The 21,110-nt window shown below is 37.9% G+C and overlaps 1 protein-coding gene across 1 annotated transcript in view; it reads right to left on the reverse strand.

Moving 5' to 3' along the window:
* The window catches only part of GRM7 (glutamate metabotropic receptor 7), a 1,568,320-nt gene that overhangs the window by 777,918 nt on the left and 769,292 nt on the right, over positions 1-21,110 (reverse strand). The window contains exon 4 of the mRNA XM_007945853.2: positions 13,815-13,969. Within this exon, the coding sequence (XP_007944044.1) occupies positions 13,815-13,969 (155 nt within the window). The remainder of the gene's footprint in view (positions 1-13,814; positions 13,970-21,110) is intronic.

Here is a 21,110-nt window from a genome sequence, read left to right on the forward strand (position 1 = left end):
GTTCAACATTAGAAAAACAATCATCATCACCCACCACATAAATAAAACAAAGGAAAAGAACCACATGATCGTATCAATCTATGGAGAAAAAGCATTTGATAAAGTCCAACACTCATTACTGATAAAAACTCTCAGCAAAATAGGAATCAAAGGCACATTCCTAAACTTAATAAAGGGCATATATGCAAAAGCATCAGTCAACATTTTTCTCAATTAAGAGAGACTGAAAACACTCCCCTCGCGAACAGGAACCAGACAAGGATGCCTTCTATCACCACTTCTATTCAACATTGTATTGGAAGTCCTAGCCAGGGCAATAAGGCAAGAAAGGGAAATCAAAGGCATTCAAATTGGTAAGAAAGAATTCAAGCTATCCCAGTCTGCTGATGTTATGATTCTATACCTACAGAACCCAAGGGACTCAGGAAAAGAAAAAAAAAAAAAAAAAACTACTGGAACTAATTGAGAGATTTAGCATAGCGGCAGTATACAAGATCAACATCCAAAAATCAGCTGGAATTTTCTACACCAGCTAAAAGATTGCTGAAAAAGAAATAAGAAAATCAATACCATTTACAATAGCTGCCCCCCCAAAAAATAAATAAATAAAACACTTGGGAATAAATCTTACCACAGATACAAAAGACCTGTAAAAAGAAAACTACGAGACTACTTCAATAAACCATAAAAGATCTACATAAATGGAAGAACATCTCATGCTCGTGGATAGGAAAATTGAACAATGCGAAAATGTCAATTCTACCAAAAGCAATCTATACATTCAATGAAATCCTAATCCAGATCCCATCAACATTCTTGAAGGATATGCAAAAAACAATCACTAACTTTATATGGAAAAGAAAGAGACCTCAGATAAGCAAAGTATTATTGAAGAAGAAGAACAAAGTAGGAGGTCTCACATTGCTGGATCTCAAAATGTACTATAAAGTCACAGTAGTCAAAACTGCCTAGTATTGGTACAATGACAGACACATAGACCAATGGAATACAATTGAAAACCCAGATATAGATCCATCGACCTATGGTCAGCTGATCTTTGACAAAGAGCCAAAATCCATTAAATGAGGAAGAGATTGTTTAATAAATGATGCTGGCAAAACTGGATATCCATTTGCAGGAAGTGAAACAAGTTATGTACCTCACACCACACACAAAAACAAACTCCAGATGGATCAAAGACTTAAATGTGAGATCTAAAACTATAAAGTTCCCAAAGGAAAAAATGGTGCAAATTTAGGAGCTGTATTGTATGGCATAAATATACTATCAAGCATAACCCAAAATGCACAAACAGCAGAGGATAAACTAGATGAATAAGACCTTCTGAAAATTAAATATTTACGTGCTTCCATAGACTTCTCCAAAAAAGTCAAAAGAGAACTTACTGATTGGGAAAAAATATTTGGCAATGATATATCTGACAAAGGACTTATCTTTACATTTATAGAAAACACCTTCACCTCAACAACAAAAAGACAATCCAATTTTAAAATGGTCAGAAGACATGAATAGACACTTCACCAAAGAGGGTATTCAGGTGGCCAAAAACATAGGAAGCGATGCTCACAATCATTAGCCATTAGAGAGATGCAAATCAAAACAACAATTAGACACCATCTTGCCCCAGCATTACTAGCAAAGTTCAACAAGACAGAAAGTAACAAATGCTGGTGAGGATATGGAGAGAAGGGGACCCTCATACACTGCTAATGGGACTCTGAAATCATACAACCACTGTAGAAAGCAGTATGGCAATTCCTTAAAAATCTGGAATGAGAAATACCATTTGACCCAGCTATTCCATTACTAGGTATATATCCTAAAAAAGTGAGAGCCAGGACAGTAACAGATATATACATACCCATGTTCATTGCAGCACTATTCACAACAGCAGGAAGATGGAAACAACCTTGGTGCTCATCAACAGAAGAAGGAATAACTGAACTACAGTACATCCATACAATGGAACACTATAAAAACCTAAAGAATAAGGTATTATTTGCAAAACATTGTATAACATGTTGGATACATTGGTGGACATTGTGCTGAGTGAAATAAACCAATCCCAGAGGGAGAAATATTGTATTAGTCTGTTATTGTAAAAGTTAAGGAAAGGTTTATCTATAGAAGGACTTTTTCTTTGTTAGTTACCAAGGTTGGAAGGACAGAAGAGGGAACACTGCTGGATAGGTAGAGACAAGTATTGATTCGGATGAAGTGAAGGGCAATGTATCAAATGTGAGTGATCAACATATTAGCATTGAGGAAGAGGAAGACATAGAAAGGTGCTTGGGAGGTAGAGACAACAAAGTTGAACCCCTTTGTACATACAAGTATTTCATTGTCAGTGATGGCAAACATTGATCTACAGGTGGATAGATGGGTGGACAGGCTGAATGATTAGGTATGTCTATGCATGGGGGAGTGTGGCCATGACCATGTATGGCGTTGGCAGGCAATGTTTCTACAAGTGTATTTTTATGTTCTGTAAGAATTCCCAGGTATATAGTAAAGCTGACAAGGGACAAGGTTGTAGTTACTTCTTGGCCACAGCCAGCTACCCAGAGGGAGTGAGTAGTTGAACCTATGGGCTCTGGGCTATAGTTGCAGGGGGACATCAAGCTTAATTGTCATGACATACTACACAAAAACATTGTTCCACATCCTACTTTGTGAGTAGCGACCAGGATCCTAAAAGCTTGCAAGCAGCCATGTAGATTCAATGATGGGTCTCTCCTCATCCAGAGCAAAGAAGAATGTAGAAAACTAAAGACAAGTGTAAATAATCAGTCCAAGCGACTGATATGCCATGTGATTCTCAGCCTATACAACTACAAGACCAGAAGAACTAGATGGTGCCCAGCTACCACTATCAACCACTAGGAGGGGGATCTATGTAGGAGATCCTGGATAGAGTAGGAGAACAAAGTGGAACAAAACTCAAAAAAAAAAAGACCATGTTTGCTGGTCTGATAGAGCCTGGTGGAACCTCTGAGACTATGGTTCCTAGCTACCCTTCAGGTCTGGAATTGAACCCACTCCTGTGGCTTCCAGCAGAACAAAACACAGGCTTCTGAGCTGAACACTTACATTAGGTAGATACACTACTTGAAGAGATCCATCATGGGAGAATAGAAGGGCTGTGTATGCACAGACAGTTTGGAAGGGAAGAGTGCATGGGAGGGAAGGACACAGGGAAGAGGTAACTATAGGGAGGAAGTGTGAAGGAGAAATGTTGCATTGTGGGAAATTGCAGGCAATATCATGAGACAAAATGTATGTGAGATGCTGTATGGAAAATTAATTTGCTGTAAACTTACATTGAAATTACAATAAATTATTTTTTTTAATTGAAAGGAATGATTTAAAATGCACAAATACATTATTTTTTTAACTTAGCACAAACATATATGTGTGTATGCACATGCAGATATATGTATATGCATACAGATGTGCACATGTAAATATACATGTACATAGTATGTTTACTATATGTACAGGAGAGAGAGCAACAAGGAGACCAAGACAATCAGAGAAATAATCATTGGCTAATTTTTTGTTCTGGGCTCCTAGTACTGCCAACATCTTGGAAAAATTAATCATAATGCAATCCAGTTTGGGAATTTTTAAACTAAAATAAAAACTTAAAGGTAGCTGTATAGAAACTCTAAGAGCAGTATTTTTCTAATTACTATGATTTCTCTGTAATATTTTATTATTGTCTTGCCACAACTAAAACTGCAGCTATTTTTTTTAATAGTAACAAACTTTCATAAAATATTTCCAAAGAATCACCTCTGCTCACTTTATTGGTTTACCTATAGCCACTGAGTCAATTCTGATTCATTGGAAGTAGATGGCCTCATCTTCCTGCCATGCAGTGGCTGATGGGTTCTAACCATCTTCCTTTTGGTTACTATCCCAATGCCTTTACCACAACACCACCAGAGCTCCTTCCATAATGTATAATTATGTTAAATAATTAAAGTAATTACTGTTACTAGAACAAATAGATTTATAACCATACACAGCTAACTCTTCTGAGCCAAAAACTCAGCTGGTGGGGTATACCAGAGACCAGACTATTAGCTCTGAATGTTCAATGTGCTGGAATATCAGACAGTATATATTGCAAAGGGAATGACCATTCCCTTTCCCTTTCACAGAGCGAAAGGTAATTGACTGCTAACCAGAAGGTTAGTAGTTTGAACTCACCACACACACCATGGAAGGAAGATGGGGCAATCTACTTCCCTAAAGATTTATTGCCTTGGGAACCCAGTGGGGGTCACTATGCATCATAAAGAACTCAACGGTAGTGTTTTGTTTTGTTTTGTTTTATTTTTCATTTTCTATTCAACAATTTATACACATTTTGTTTTGTGTCATGAGTTCCTACACCCTCAGTGTAAAAGCCTTTTTCCCACTTCTTCCCTGGCTTCCCCATTCCATTCGTCTTCCTTCACTGACCTTTCTTGCCTTCTGAGTTTTGTTTATGGGAAAATGGTAGCCTTTGATTCTGGGTGGTTTATTTTACTGAGGACTATGTTCTCCTTTTATTCTATTATTCACCTACTATTTGGTTGGAAGTTGAACACCTGAAGGTGAGTTCAATTTCAGGCTTGAAGGGTGTCTAATGGGCACAGCCTCAGATGTTCCACCAGTCTCTATCAGACCCTAATCTTGGCCATTTTTATGATTTTGAACCTTGTTTTTCTTTCTTCTCTTTATGTCCAGGACCTTCTATTATGATTCTGAACAGAGTGGTCAGTAGTGATAACCAAATAGTACCTATTTTTTCTGGTCTCAAGGTACTGGAGGTTTTGGTTAACATGGTCCATTAGTCTTTTGGATTGTTTTGTTGAGTCTTTGATTTTCTTCACTTTTCTTTAAATGAGTAAAAGTTAATAAAAACTATTAATAGTATTACTCTCTCCAGGATATATTAATAGTTGCATCTTAGATGGCTGGCTGCTCACATGTTTTAAAAGTTCAGTTGCTGCTCACCAAAGTAGGATATAGAATATTGTCTTTGTGCACTATGTTATGCCAGTTGACCTAGTGTCCCCTGAGACTATAGTCCTAAGTCCCCAAGCCTGGTGACTCAGGGAATGACTCTTTTCTTGTTAGTTTACATATTTGCCGTTTGGAAAATGACTGGTGGCTGTTAAGTGAGGTTGGCTAAAAGAGTGTCTGTTGTACGTGGCAGGAGACATTGGTCTGTGGCTCAACACTCAAAGTTAATTATTTTCAGCTCTGTTTAGTTATCTAGGTTGCAGTTTTCTTAGTTTGCACTTCTTGCCACTTGTGCAAGGCCAATAACCGCTAGTTTAAACATCACAAGATTAAAAATAAGACGGTGTTATTTTCACACACAGATGTTCTTCTCACCCTGTGATCTGCTCATCCTCCCTTGCTCAGTCCATTCTATTAGTAGAAGTAGCACATTCTGAAAAGGAAGTTCTCACTGGCATGTCTAAATGAAACAGAAGTAAACCCATCTCTTCTTTCTACTTTCTGGGGAGTCTCAGCTGACCCCTCCCCGAGTTTGTACCATATCAACAAACTTAGCCATCATGTCAGTTCTGGATGAAGATTCTGTACATTTTAAATGAAAGGCAAAATGAACAAAGCAGGCAAAGCCACTTACACAGGAAGGAAAAGGAAGAGTTCAAACACACCTTGGAAACTTCTGGTGAGATTCTGATTTGGAGAGTTAAGTGCATTTTTCTAGTAAATATCTTAGGAAAAATAGCCCAGAAGTAAAACTATTTTGGTAGAATATTTTCCTTGTTTTAAGAAAACTTTAAATTCATACAAATCTGTAGTCCTTCCATTATTCATATATAATAGTTTCATTCAGACAAGTTACTGTTGCTGTTGGGTGCCATTGCATCGATTCCAACTTGACTCATAATGACTCTATGTGACAGAGTAGAACTGCACCGTAACACTTTCTGGGCAGTAAACTTTATGGAAGTAGATCATCATCATCTTCCTCCCATGCAGCTGCTGGGTGGATTTCAAAGACTAATCTTTCAGGTAGCAGCTGAGTGCTTAACCATTGCATAACCAGGGGTCCTTTTCATTCAGATGCAGTAGGAAGAAAAGATTACTTTGTATTTGTGAATTTACTATGTGCTAACTAGGAGCCCTGGGGGCACAATGATTAAGGTCTCAGTTGCTAACTGAAAGGTTGGTGATTTAAAGGCACCAGCTGATTCATGATTCATGGGCAAAAGATGTGGCAATGTGCTTCCATAAAGATTTATAGCCTTGGACATCCTACAGGGCAATTCTAGTGTGCCCTATAGTGTAGCTATGAATTAGAATCAACTCTATGGCAGTGGTGTGTGTGTGTGTGTGTGTGTGAACTAGAAGCCTTGTTGGTACAATGATTAAGTGCTCAGTGGTTCCAACCCACCATCAGCTTCAGGAGAGGGAAGATCTGGCTACAAAGATTACAACCTAGAAAATCCTAGGGAACAATTCTACTCTGTCCTATAGAGTCACTGAGTCAGGATCTACTTCACAGCACACAGCAACCACATGTGCTAACTACTCTGGTAAATGCCAGGAGTTCAGAAGTAAAGATGGAGAGTCACAAGGAACACAAAGGCAGTAGGTACCACCCCAAAAATGGTTCAGATTCTAGTTGTGAAGGCGAATATGATTGTTTTTTGCTGTGAAGGGGATATTCAATATATTTTTGCCCGGGGCAAGGATGACTTTGGTTTAGGAGAACTAGACTTAGAAGAGTTGATGTACTTGATTTGTGGTTTTGGTGAAGAATACTGAATAGACCATAGAGTGCTAGGAAAACAAACAAATCTGTCAAAGACAAAACATTCCTTAGAAGGGAAGGACTTCCCTTCTTAGAGGACTGACTGAATTACTTGCTTTGGCAAAATCATCAGAAAAGACCAATCACTAGAAAAAGGCATCATATTTAGTGGAAGGCTAGTGAAAACATGGGTGACCCTCAATGAGATGTATTGACACAAGAGCTAAAACAATGGACTCAAACAAACCAACCATCTTGAATATGGCACTGAACTGGACAATGTTTCTATCTGTCATGCACAAGGTCACCAGGAGTTGGGACCAACTATATGGCAACAAAAAGAGATTAACTCTGCCTGGGAAAAACAAGAATATCTTTTAAAAAGAAAATTAACAGTTTGATCCAAATCTCAAAGAAAAAATATCTTGCAGGTTGATAAGAAGAAGACCTTTTGGCACAGTGGTTAAGTGATCTTTTGCTAAGCAAAAAGTCAGGCTGTTTGAGCCTAGAGGTGCTCCATGGGGCAGAGATATGGCAGTCTACTTTCATAAAGATTACAGCCTTAGAAATCCTATGGGACAGTTCTTCTCTGTCCTATAGGGTCACTATGAGTATTGACTATCGACTCAATGGCAATGTTTTTTTTTTTTTTTTTTTGGGGGGGGGTAGGTCAAATAAGAAAATAGGAAACATAGACAGTAAAAGGTGCTGATCTGAAGATGTGCCAGGAACTTCAAAGTGGCTAGAGAGATTTGAGCTACTGACCTATGTCTGCATCCTTCAGTCATTATTTTTTTTGATAATTTTTTATTGTGAGTTAGATGAAATTTTACAAAACAGATTCAATTTACATTCAACAGCTAACACATTTTATTTTGTGACACTGATTACAATGCTCACAACATAACAACTCTCCTCCTGCTTCATCCCTGTGGTCTCTTTCCCTATGTCCTTCCCACCTATGCATTCTGGCTTCTCTAGTTTCTCCCTGTGCAAATGCTGCCCTTCTGATCTACCATGGTTGATTATTCTATGGAGCGCATGTCTCTGGCATAGTTGTTCAGTTCATAGGCCTGTCTATTGTTTGGCTAAAAGTTAGACATGTAAGTGAGTCTAATTCCAGACCTGAAGGGTGACTAAGAGCCACAGTTCCTGGAGTTTCACCAGTTTCTATCCCACCAGTAATGCTGGGGTTTTTTTATGTTTTAAATTTTGTTCTACATTTTTCTCCCACTCTATTTATTTCTATTTAGGTTGTAGTGGTTAAGGCACTTGGGTACTAACCAAAAGTTGGGTGTTTGAATCCACCACGTGCTCTGTGGAAGAAAGATGACACAGTATGATTCTATAAAACCACTGGGGATCACTATGAGTCAGAAATGACTTGGAAGCCCAATGGGGGTCACTAGTCACTAGGAATCAGAATTACCTAGATGGCAGGGAGTTTGGTTTGGTTTTTGTTCTATCCAGGATCTACAATTTTGATCCCTTTCCAGTGATTGGCAGTGGTGGCTGAGCACCATCTAGTTCTTCTGGTCTCAGGGCCATTTAGGCTGAGGTTCCCATGGTTCATTAGTCTTTTGGCTTAATTGTTTCCATAGATCTTTGATTTTCATCACTCTTCTTTGCTCCAGGCAAGGAGAGACCAATAGTAGCATCTTAGATGGCTGCTGGGAAGATTTTAAGACCCCAGTTGCTACCTACAAAAGTAGGATGTAGAGCAATGTTTTGTGTACTGTATTATGCTAATTGAGCTTGATGTTCTTTTCCCATGACCGTGGTCCTGAACCTGCAGGGCCAGTGACTCACTCCCTGTTCTGGTTACCTAGTGCCACTCTGACAGGAATACACCACACATTGGATGGCCTTAACAATAAGAGTTTATTTTCTTACAATTTGGAGGCTTTAAGTTCAAGTTCAAAGTGCCAGGCTCTAGGGGCTGGGTGAAAGCCCCTCAACCTTGGGGTCCAGCTCTGCCTCCTGTTCCCAGCCCAGTTAGAGGCACTTCTTCACTCAGACAGCTGCTGGCTGCTGAGGCTGACAAGCCCAAGGCTGACAAGTAAAAAGCCACACTCCTGATGTTACCAAACCACACAGCAGGCCATCAATTTAAGTCCATTGTAAGTCCCAAAGTTGGCAGAGCATGGAGGCTGCTGAAGAACAACACAGCTACATGCAGGGTCCAAGTATCCCATAAGCTAGAGACCATTTCCAAAGCTGTTTCTGATATACAAGAAGCCGACCACATCCCAAAGGCAGCTACTCAGCTGCTCACAGTAGATTCCACCATGGAGTTGATTACCAGTCTCATCATGGGGAATACTACATCCAGCTGCCCAGCTACTCAACCAGGCCCAGCCAAGTTGACACACAAACATAACTACCACACTCCCTTAAGATTTTTAGTCTTTATTTTGACCTGCAGTGCAACCTGGCTGCATGACTCCTTATAAATTACATCTCAGTAATTTACAAGTTGGTTCTTAAGTCAATGTGCTTTATAGTTATTGTCTTTATATGATATTTTCTTATTTACGTTCTTCCTTATCATCTCATTACAATGAGGACACACCTAGAGAGGGGAGGTAGTCTGGCTTGTTACCTGCTATATCCCAGAGTTCAGGTAAGAGCCTAACATACCACTGGAGCTTATGATATAAATACTTATGGGAATATTTAATGAAATTATATTGAACAGTGAGTACTCTCACTGTTCTCTAATTAAACAAGGTTATAAGCCCAAATGACATATGTGCTTCTTAGAAGTAACATTTTGCTTCAAAGCAGTAGTTTCTTACTTGTGTTTTCACCTAGCAAAAGTCTGTAACATATGTGAAACATTCCAAGTAATCAAGGAAGGCTAAAGTAGGGCATATCTAAATCAGAGCCAGAAATATTTTAGATTTTAGTTCAGATCCTTACAGCTTTGATCTTTCTGGTTTCAAGGGGGAAAAAAAATCATTTCAAATTGAGTCAGTAAAAAAGTTACTTAAAAAAAAGAAGCTGACTTTTTTTAACACCAGGTCCAGAGCACTTTTTGTCTATTCCTTTATATGTTGCAGATTTAATTTAGGTACCAAGCTGTTCTATAGATCCATTTGAAAATCATCAGCAATAGGCAGAGCCATTAGCTTTGAAAATGCACTCTTCATCAAACTAGTTCCCTAATGCTAATGACTATGGCAGAGATGAAAAGACACTGGTCTATGATCCTTGCTGGCTAAAATTAGAGGGGTCTAGGATGGCCCATTGTTAGAGAAACAGAGCATTTTGTAGGGCAAAGAGTTGAAGGTGATTTGGATATTTTTTTGCTCTAAGGACTTGTTGGGAGTTAAAGAGGATTATTGAGAGTCCTAGTTAACGGGGCAACACAGATGCCAGGGAAATGTGAGGGATTCCTGCCTCATCAGACAACACAGAGAACCTAAAAATTACAGAAGTGCTTTGGCTCAGGAATAGGAGGAGGGCTGCCAAGTTCTGGAAACATTCCTCAGATTGCCCATGAACTTTGTGCAGCCAAGTTTGATGCTGCAGACCCTACCAGGGCATGAGTCCTATCATCATCAAATTAAAAGGGGGAACAATGATACCTTTAGCTAGCAAATATTGAGGCCAATTTTCTATGCGTGGAGAAAAAAAATACATACTGAAGATAAAAGAAATAAAAGCTACTTTCATAGGACAATGTCTTTGCTAAGATTTTGGCCAAAAATAACATATTGTTATGTTTATGCACACACAGAACATACCACCCACAAATCCAGATGTTCATACAATACTCAAAATATGCATCCAAAAGGGGAAAATGTGAGTTATCAATTGGCTTTTTTTCTGTTTATATCCAGAGATTGAGCATTCTACAGCACAAAGACACATGGATTTAGCAGGATGATGACTATTTGTGGAATGCTGCACTCTAGTAGAATCCAATATGGAACATCCACTAAAAGGGGGAAAAATCCATTCAGGAGGAATATATAGAATATGCACCATTTATAGTTGTATGTATGACCTTTCATAGCTTTGTTCAGAAGCTTTAGCATAACTGACTGCATTTCTTTCTTTTTGTTTCCTTAGGAGGTTGACACTTAGATATATAACCACAATTTTGATGTTCCCTCTGTTACAGAAGTAGAAGAAACATGGCTGCTCTTTGTAATGATATACACAGGCAACAGAGCAAGAGGAGAAAAGAATTTTCTCAATGGCCAAAAGACAATTTTCATTTTATCTGGGTAAGAATAGAGAGTTTTGCATGAACAGTTGCTGCACCATTGTATTCTAATAATGTTCTTATTAATAACAACACTTCTCCCCCAATTCATTGTTTTGAGACTCAGGTTTTTTTTTTTTTTGGCATGGCCATGGTGCTGTCGTATGTCTGATTTTACTGAGTGTAGTTCTACTCTGAAGCATATGGGGTCACCATGAGTCAGAAATGACTTGATGACAACTGGTTTGGTTTATATATACATGAAAAAAGGTATTTTGTATCAAAAATTTATAAAGCCTTTGAGATTACTGGTGATTTCCTATAATATCTTGAAACTAGAGCTACAAACCATTGGTGCATGGCCATCCATGTCTCTGTGGTACCTAAAGTTCAGTAAGGGAGGGCCTAACTTGAGAAATGCCATTGCTGGCCCTTGAGTCTCATCAACTCTTATATTTTACCCTTCAGTGTAGTCACCTGAGTGATCTTTCTAATGTCCTTTACGCACAATCCACTTACATTCTCAGATGTTCCTCCAGGCATTCAGAATAAAATATAAACTCTTTAGTGTAGCTTTCCAGATCCTTCACAATACAGCTCTGAACAAAATGAAAAGTCTAACAAACTGAATTATCTTTTGTTTCTTGCCCAACAGAAAGTAGATATCTATCACACTTCTACAGGGACTACCATATGGTCAAACCATAAAACCAAATCCTCATTGTTGCTATCATTGAGGAATACTTTTATGCATATAAATGTGGCTCAAACAGTTAAGTGCTTAAAAATTAGCCAAAAGTTGGCAGTTCAAACCCATTCAGAGTTTCCTCGGAAGAAAGGCCTGGTGACCTGTTTCTGAAAGGGCACAACCTTGAACGACCTACAGAGCAGTTCTACTCTGCATACATAAGATCAATGTGAGTTGGAATCAACTTGAAGACAACTAACAACAAGCACAACCCAGACTTGAGTGGGATGGAATCACCACAAATGGCTCCAAAGGGAAGTTCTTATCTAAAAAGAAACCCAAAGGATAAATAGAAGCCTATTAGGCAAACAGTGTGTTGAATGGTACTATAGAAGAGGGAAGAGCCCTCATAACACCAGGTCAATGAGAAAACATTTAAAGATCTGGACGAATTTTAGTTTGGCTGGAGCACAGGACTGTAATGTAAAATGAATTCTTTGCTATTCATTGTCCCCAACAAGCTCTGCTCCTTCGCTCCTCTGTTCTTTCCAAGGGGGCTTTCTCAACCTCTGTCTGATAAGCTCTGAGTCCTTGTATCACACATCATCTCCTTGGTGCCCCACAGACCTATTCCATATTTCATTTACAGTGTTTCTCAGATTACATAGTAATTGGCTATTTTCTGACACATTTACTCAGCTCTATACCATTTGGATGTGAACATTTTTTACTCATTTCCCCCCCCAAAAAAGTTCTAGCACAGAATAGATATCCATTTTTTTTTTTTTTTTTAGTGAAAAAAGGAATAGAAATAGTTAAAATTTTGTTTACTCTTTCAACCCACAGGAAATGCATTGGTCAGGGTTGTAAGATTAATAATTTTCTCTGGACACGTCCAAAACCAAACTCACTGCTGTCAAGTCAGATCAGACTCATAGCCATCCCTCCTTGGGTTTCCGAGGCAGTATCACTATGGAAGTATATTGCTTAATCTTCCTTCCAAGGAGTGGCTGGTAGGTTGGAACTGCCAGCCTTCTGGTTAGTAGTCAAATGCCTTAGGCACTACACCAGCAGAGCTCTGGGGAATAAAATAAATTCAAAGCCTCCCAATAAATACATGAGTGATTCCTGGGACCTTTATCTCTCACAGACAACATAGAAAAGGAACAGTGACAGAATCGTAACCTGATTTGTTTAAAAAAGCTGACAGAGACCATGCAGTCTTCTGGGGAGAATAATTATTTAAATTGGAGTGGAGACAGAAAAGAAATGCAAATATTTGATCCCTGCTTGAGGAGATACAGTTTTTTCAAATGTGCAAAGCATGTTTTCAGGAATCTTTGGAGACCTGGTCCATCAGAAAAAGAATAAAAGCATATTATCAGTGGAGGTGTTCCTTTTCTTTACAGTGTCTTCTTTTAAAAATAACTTTTCTTTTCAAATTAAAGGAGAACATAAATCATAATCATCACATTTTGTTAGATCAGAAAGATGCCAATAAGCACCCTCTTCGTCTACTTCTCAAATAATTTTTGTTGCAGTAAGGAAGGCAAATTAAAAATAAATCAATAAATAAAGCATGATGGCATAATCAAAACAAAGGGGCAGGAATCTAGAAAGGCAAGAGAAAAAGGAAGAAGGAATAAGAACAAAAAGAGCCCTGGGAAGGCTGGGTGATGTGCCTGAGAGAGGTGGTGTGCTATGTAATCCTAGTCACACTGTTCTGGGAGAGACCTTAAGAGGTAATATGGGGAAAGGATCTCTACTAAAGAGGTAATGGATAAATTGCAAGGGAAAATATCCTCTAAGAAATTGCAGCTCACTTACACATTTTTGGGTTGCATTACTATTTCTTCTTACTGATGGTAATAATCTACTCTCAGAATGTTCCTTTGGCATGAATGGGAGAAAAAAAAAAGATGCATGCTAATGTGATATGATTGTGAAAATAACATGATCTATTCACAAGAGGAATATCAACTGAAAGAATAGACCAGGCTACATGTTTGAAACTATCTGCAAAAGCTGTGTAAAACTACCATATCCTCAAAGAGAAACATTCTTTGGCCACCTAGTATGGCAGATGATACTGTTGACAAAATCCATACCTTCGACAGTTGCTCGCTTGGGCTGTATGGTGATGGCACCTTCTGCAATATCTTCATGCTGGTGCAGTGGGTTTATTTTGGATCCCCAGCTGTCAGATCCCACCCAAAGAAAATGGCCTACTTGGTCAGCTCTTTTTGCTGCTGCAAGGATCTGCCTGAGGAAAGAAATAAAAAAAGCATATTAATGATAAAGAGTAGCAGGTAACCTCCTGCCCACTAGGAATCAAACAGAAGGAAACCAAGCTATTAGTTCTCAAAAGGTAAGCAATCATCCCCAGCCACCCTGCAGGTCTGGAATTGAACTCATTCCTGTGGCTTCCAGCCAAATAATACTCAGGCATGTAGGCAGAACATTTATGTCAGGTAGATATACTACTTGGAACGATCAATCATGAGAGAACTGAAGGGCAGTATGTGCACAGAGAAAAAGCTCAGGGAGCAGGAGTGCATGGGAAGGAAGGACACAGGAAAGAGGTAACTACAGGGAAGAAGTGGGAAGAGAACAGTTAGTTACATTGTGGGGAATTACAGTCAACATCATAAGACAAAATGTGTATGAAATGCTGTATGGAAAATGAATTTGCTCTGTAAACTTTTACCCAAATAACAATATATATATATTTTTAAGTATGCAATCAGTTGTAAAAATTATGTCAAATGATTTGGATCTTCAATATATAAAGAGGTGAGTAAACCAATGAGAAAAAGTCAAAGGATATTGAGAAAACTAAGAAAAGAGCAGAAAAAGTCAAAAGATAAAAAGAAAAATATAACTGTCCAAAAATCTGGACACATATATTCACAGGGAAAAAAAAAAAAAATTAGTTAAAACAAAATACCTAACTCACTTCTCACATTGGCCAAGTTGATTGTTTTGTTTTTGTGAGTTTTGAACGGGGCTGGAGAAATGAATATTCTTGTTCACTGCCTGTAGTATACACCATTTCAAAGAAGCAATGTGTTACTATAAATTAAGGATCCTAAACTATTCATTAAAATGAACAGAATCCCATGTTAAACATAACAGAATTACAACTAGTGTTTATAAATGAAAATAATGTATAAATAACAAAGACAAGTAAAAGGTATTAGTTATCAGTGAAAAAAGTTATTGCAATAATATTTTTGGAAGAATGGTGGATGGAGGAATGGTAACTGTATTTCCAAAATCAAGAAAAGTGAAAAAAGTCCTTTGGAGGGTAATGTCACAAGAGAAGTAGTTTCTGTGTCTCTTAGGTCTTGAAAGTACCAGGCACTGTACATTTAGATGGCTAAAAACAGGAGGATTTGTTGAGAGATTGTACATACATGGTGAAAATCCAGGGCTTCTCCTCCATTTTGTAGACAAAAAATGGAATGGTAAATTTCAACTAAATTTTAAAGAGTAGATTCTGATACTGTGAACCTTAAAACAGCAGAACGTGGAAGAGACATAATGAACTAAACATGGTGTGAAAGGCAGTATGACAGCATATTTAGTGTTCTCCCCAGGAATCTTATACTTCTGCCAAAAAAAAAATTCTGGAAAACAGATGTTTATCACCCCAGGTAGAAAACAACAGTTCTGGAAAATCTGATCCTCTTTGAAAATAAACTCCTACATATCAAAACAGAGCGTCTCTGAGGAGTGTCGTTATATGGTCAATTTGATGCCTGATCAGTCAGTCCATTCTAACCTTTTCAGTTGACAAATTTTGCTCAAAACTAAAATCAAGCCAATTGCTGCTCATGGCAACAGAGCTTTTTAAGTGACATTCTTAAATATGAACTGCCTATAATTGAGGGATATCTCCAACATAAAGTAGAAAACAAGTTGGAAACATAAATGAGGTGGCATAAGAGAGTGATAACATATGAAAAAGTACAAAATAACACATATATTTACATGGGAATTATTATATTATACTCAATAACAAGATAATAAGAAAAAAATGAAATCAATAACAAGAGGTAGCTTTTAGGCATTACTCAAACTCACTGTTGTGGTGTCAATCCTGACTCATAGCGACCCCTCCTTGGGTTTCCAAGGAAGTATCACTATGGCAATATCTCTATGAAAGTAGATTGCCCACCCTTCCTTCCAAGGAGTGGCTGGTGGGTTTGAACCACCAATCTCTGGTTAGTAGTCATATTATGCCTTAGACACTATGCCACCAGCACTCTTTTTTAGCTATTAGAAATATGAGTTTAAAATTATGTCAGAAGAAGTTAAAAAAAAAAAAAAGTCAAGAAAACTTCTTAGAAAACAGATTAACAACAAAAAGGTAGAAAATAAAAAGAAAAAGATAAATATCTTAAAAGGTCAGTCCTGGAAGTTTTGTGTCAAACATTTTTCAGAAACAATATACAGAGAAAATACAGAGGAAAATTGTTAAGTAATATTACTTTAATGAAGAAAAATCCCAGAAATTGAAAATATGAATTACGATTCACCCAAAAAAAAGATCACCCCAAAAAATTATGGGGAAAAATAGCATATCATAAAATGTAAGATTCTTTGGAAATAATAAAAATGTCCTATAAGTTTTGAGAAAGACTATCAGGTTATATACAGAGTAATTAGAAACAATATCATTAACATCTCAAGAAATAGCATTAGAAAGAAATGTAAAATATGATGGACTATTGTTGTTGTTGTTGTTATGTGCCATAGAGTCGGCCCCGACTCATAGCGACCCCTCCTTGGGTTTCCGAGGCAGTATCACTACGGAAGGAGGATTGCCCAACCTTCCTTCCGAGGAGTGGCTGGTGGGTTTGAACCGCCAGCAGCCTGGTTAGCAGGCAAGTGTCTTAGCCACTATGCTACGGAATATAATGACGCAATGTCTCCAAATTATGAGGAAAAATTATTTTTCAATCTAGAATTGTAACAATAAATGCACAAAGGATCTCAATACAAATAGAAATAGTATATTTTTCCAGTGAATCTTACAAATTTTACATCTAAAAGTTAATCTCCAAACTCTCTGAGTTGAGTACTGCAACTGTTTAGTCACTATATCTACTTACTGTGAATCCTTTATATCTTAAGTATGATATATTTAAAATAAATATGAGGCTGCACCTTAGCACTTCAACTACTAATTAAGTGTAGGGGTAAAATAAAACGTTTTTCAGGCAAAAAACAAACAAACAAAAAATGTCCTTCTAACTCATCCTTTCTCAGAAAGTTATTAGCAGATGTGGTCCAGAGAGATGAAGAAATGAGGCAAGATTGAAAGTAACTTAGAATAAATCAAAGAGAAAGTGGTGAAAGAAAGAAAGAGAGAGAAAAGAGGAAAAGGAAGAAAGAATGAAGGCAGGCAGGCTTAATGCAGTAGGAACAAATCCACAATTTAAAAATGACAGAGGTTTCAGACAAAAATATTTATGAAAAAAAAGGAACTTAAAGATTATTTCATATATGAATATATGGGGAAAACATTATAAACTTCTGACACAGTAGAAATAACATTAGAGATATCTGTGCAAGTGAAAAAAAGGAAAAATGTCATACTAACACCAGGGGAAAATAAAAGGTTTACGAAAAAAGATCATATCATAGGAAATAACACTTGATCCTGTAGTTCAAGATATTAATCGTAATAATGTAAACACTGATTTTTATTAAATGGGAATCAGAAAGAATGACGTTGGGAGGATAAGGAAAGTATAAATGATCTAAATTCTATGTAATGTAAGATAAACTCATAAATAATTTTTAAAATCAATAATTCCAAAATCTCAGTAAAGATACATTATGCAAATAAGATCAGAAGAAGTAGCCTAAAAAGTTGAAAATAGCTGCTGAAAGGGAATAGAATCAGAGAATCTCAGACAGACACCTAGACACAATGGGAGAGAGATACAATGGATCTACCGTCTCCCGAACCATACATAGTACTGGAGGACACAGGATTCAATTGGCACAACAAAATACGTAAAAGCCCTGTTCCTCATCCTACATTGGTGAGTAGTGACTGGGGTCTTAAAAGCTTTCAAGCATCCATCTAAGATGCACTTAATGGTCTTCTAGCATCAGAAGCAAAGAAGAGTGCCAAAAAAAAGGACATTGTGAAGAAATCAGCCCTAGGACACTATGGTCCTCAAGACCAGAACTAGATGGTGCCCGACTACCAATGCCAACCACTCAGAAAATGATCAAATCTGGAAATCCTGGATAGATTGGGAAGAAAAACATGGAACAAAATCCAAAACTCAATAATGACAAGAATTACTGGTTGTATGGACTCTGGTGAGACCCCCAATACTATGGTTCTGGAATACATTCTGCAACTGTAATAAAATTCACTCCCAGGGGCTGGCTCTCAGCCCAATAGTTAACAAGATGTACATGCAGACCACTCAACCCAGGGTGACATACCCACATACTCTATGGAAATACATCCCTTGGAGCAATAGACCACGGGACACGAGAGGGGGGCAACATTCCCATGGAGGTAATGCAGAACACACAGGAGTGCATAACTATGAGGGGCACAAAGGGAGGGTTCCTGGGTAGGGAGGGGAGGAGACTGGGTTAGAGTTCAGCATGGTAAATGGGGAATGAAACTAAATGTGCATGTAACATTGAATATAAAAACAAACTCTTAAAATAAATAAATAATAATAAAAAGTGCTTTAGTTTTAGCAGTATTTTGTTGTAGCTGTTGTTAATATATTATGTGTGACTTATTTTTATAAAATTGAAACAAACTTTCATACTTTCTTTTTTTCAAATAAATATATATTTTTTTAATTGTGATTTGGGTGAAAATTTACAGAGCAAATTCACTTTCCATACAGCAACTCACATACACTTTGTCTTATGACATTGACTACAATTTACCACAATGCGACAGCTCCCCTCTCACTTCTTCCTCCTAGTTACCTCTTCCTTGTGTCCATCCATTCCATACACTCCTGCCCCCTGAGCTGTCTCCCTGTGCATACACAGTGCTTCTATTCTCCCATAATTGTTCTCTCCAAGGAGTATATCTACCTAATGTAAATGTTCACCTCATACGCCTGTCTTATTTTTGCTGGAGCCACAGGAGTGAATTCGATCCCAGATCTGAAGGGCAGCTTGGGGCCGTAGTCTCAGTAGTTCCATCAAGCGCTATCAGACCAGCAAAACTGGTTGCTTTATTTATTTATTTTTCCAAATGATTTTGAGTTTTATTCCACATTGTTCTCCCACTCAATTCAGGATCTCATACATAGATCCCCCTCTGAGTGGTTGACCTTGGTAGCCAGGCACCATCTAGTTCTTCTGATCTTATAGTCATTCAGGCTGAGGATCACATGGTTTACCAGTCACTTGGACTAATTGTTTCCATGAATCTTTGGTTTTCTTCACTCTTCTTTGCTCCAGATGAGGAGAGACCCATCATTGCATCTAGATGGCTGCTTGCAAGCTTTTAAGATCCCAGTTGCTACTTGCCAAAGTAGGATATGGAACAATGTTTTGTGTACTATGTTATACCAATTGAGCTTGAAGTCCCCTGTGAGTATGGTCCCAAGCCTACAGGTCCAACTATGCTTTTTCTCTGGGTAGCTGGCTGTGCCAAGAATAGATTATGAACTTGTCCCTTGTCAGCTCGACTATATACCTGGAAATTCTTACAGAACATACCAATATACTTGTAGAAACATTGTCCGCCAACTCTATATACAGTCTTTAGTACCCTCCCCCTGCATAGACATACCTTAATTCAGCCTGTCCACCCATCTATCCACCTGTATATTCATGTTTGCCTTCACTGACAACACAGTACATTATGTGCAAAAGGGTTCATCTTTGTTGTCAGTACCTCCCCTGTACTTCTCTATGCCTTCCTCTTCCTCATTGCCACCATGTTGATCACTCACATTTAGTACACTATCCTTCTCTTCACCCAAATAAATACTTGTCTCTACCTATCTAACAGTGTTCCCTCCCCTTCCTTCCCAGCCCTGGTAACCAACAAAGAAAACTTCCTTCCATATATAAGCCTTTGCTTGACTTTTACAATAATGGACTAATACAATATTTGTCCTTCTGTGATTGACTTATTTCACTCAGCGTAATATCCTCCAATTTCATCCATGTTATGCAGCATTTCACAGATTCTATATTATTCTTTATGTTTGTATAGCACTCCATTATGTGTATGTACCATAGTTTGGTTATCCATTCTTCAGTTGATGGACACCTAGGTTGTATAGTGCTGCAATGAACATGGATGTGCATATATCTGTTCCTATCCTGGCTCTTACTTCTTTAGGATATATATCTAGTAATGGAATGGCTGGGTCAAGTGATATTTCTAATTCCAACTTTTTAAGGAATTGCCATACTGCTTTCCACTGTGGTTGTACCATTTTACAGTCCCACTAGCAGTGCATGAGAGACCCAATCTCTCTGCATCCTTGCCAGCATTTGTTATTTTCTGTCTTGTTGAATTTTGCTACTAGTGCTGGGGCAAGATGGTATCCCATTGTTGTTTTGATTTCCATCTCTCTGGTAGCATAGTGCCTAAAGGCACTTGACTGCTAACCAGAAGGCTGGCAGTTCAAACCCACTAGCCACTCCTCAGAAGGAAGATGGGGCAATGAACTTCCATAGTGATACTGTCTCAGAAACGCAAGGAGGGGTCGCCATGAGTCAGGTCTGACTCCACGGCACATAACAAGAAAAAACAACAATGGCTAATGATCATGAGCATTTCCTCATATGTTTCTTGGCTGCCTGAATATCCTCTTTGGTGAAGTGTCTATTCATGCTTGCTACCCATTTTTTAATTGGATTATTTGTCTTGTTTTTGTTGTTGAGGTGATGGTGTTTTCTAAAAATTCTAGAGATAAGCCCTTTGCCAGATATGTCATTGCCAAATATTTTCCCCAGTCTGTAGGTTCTCTTTTGACTCTTTTGGAGAAGTCTTTGGAAGCACATAAAAATTTAATTTTTAGAAGGTCCCATTTATCTAATTTATCTTCTGCTTTTTGTGCATTTTGGGTTATGCTTCATAGTCTATTTATGCCATATAATATGACTCCTAAATTTGCCCCTACTTTTTCCTTGAGGAACTTTATAGTTTTAGATTTCACATTTAAGTCTTTGATCCATGTGGAGTTAGGTTTTGTGTATGGTGTGAGGTACAGATCTTGTTTCTTTTTTCTGCAAATGGATAATCCAGTTTTGCCATCATCATTTATTACATAAATATTCTCTTACCCATTTAATGGATTTTGGCCCTTTGTCAAAGATCAGCTGATCCTAAGTCAATGGATCTATTTCTCAGTTCTCAATTCTATTCCATTGGTCTATATGTCTGT

Source organism: Orycteropus afer, unplaced genomic scaffold (genome assembly GCF_000298275.1).
Source record: "Orycteropus afer afer isolate SDZICR_OR568_19922 unplaced genomic scaffold, OryAfe1.0 scaffold00144, whole genome shotgun sequence".
NCBI lineage: Eukaryota > Metazoa > Chordata > Mammalia > Tubulidentata > Orycteropodidae > Orycteropus > Orycteropus afer.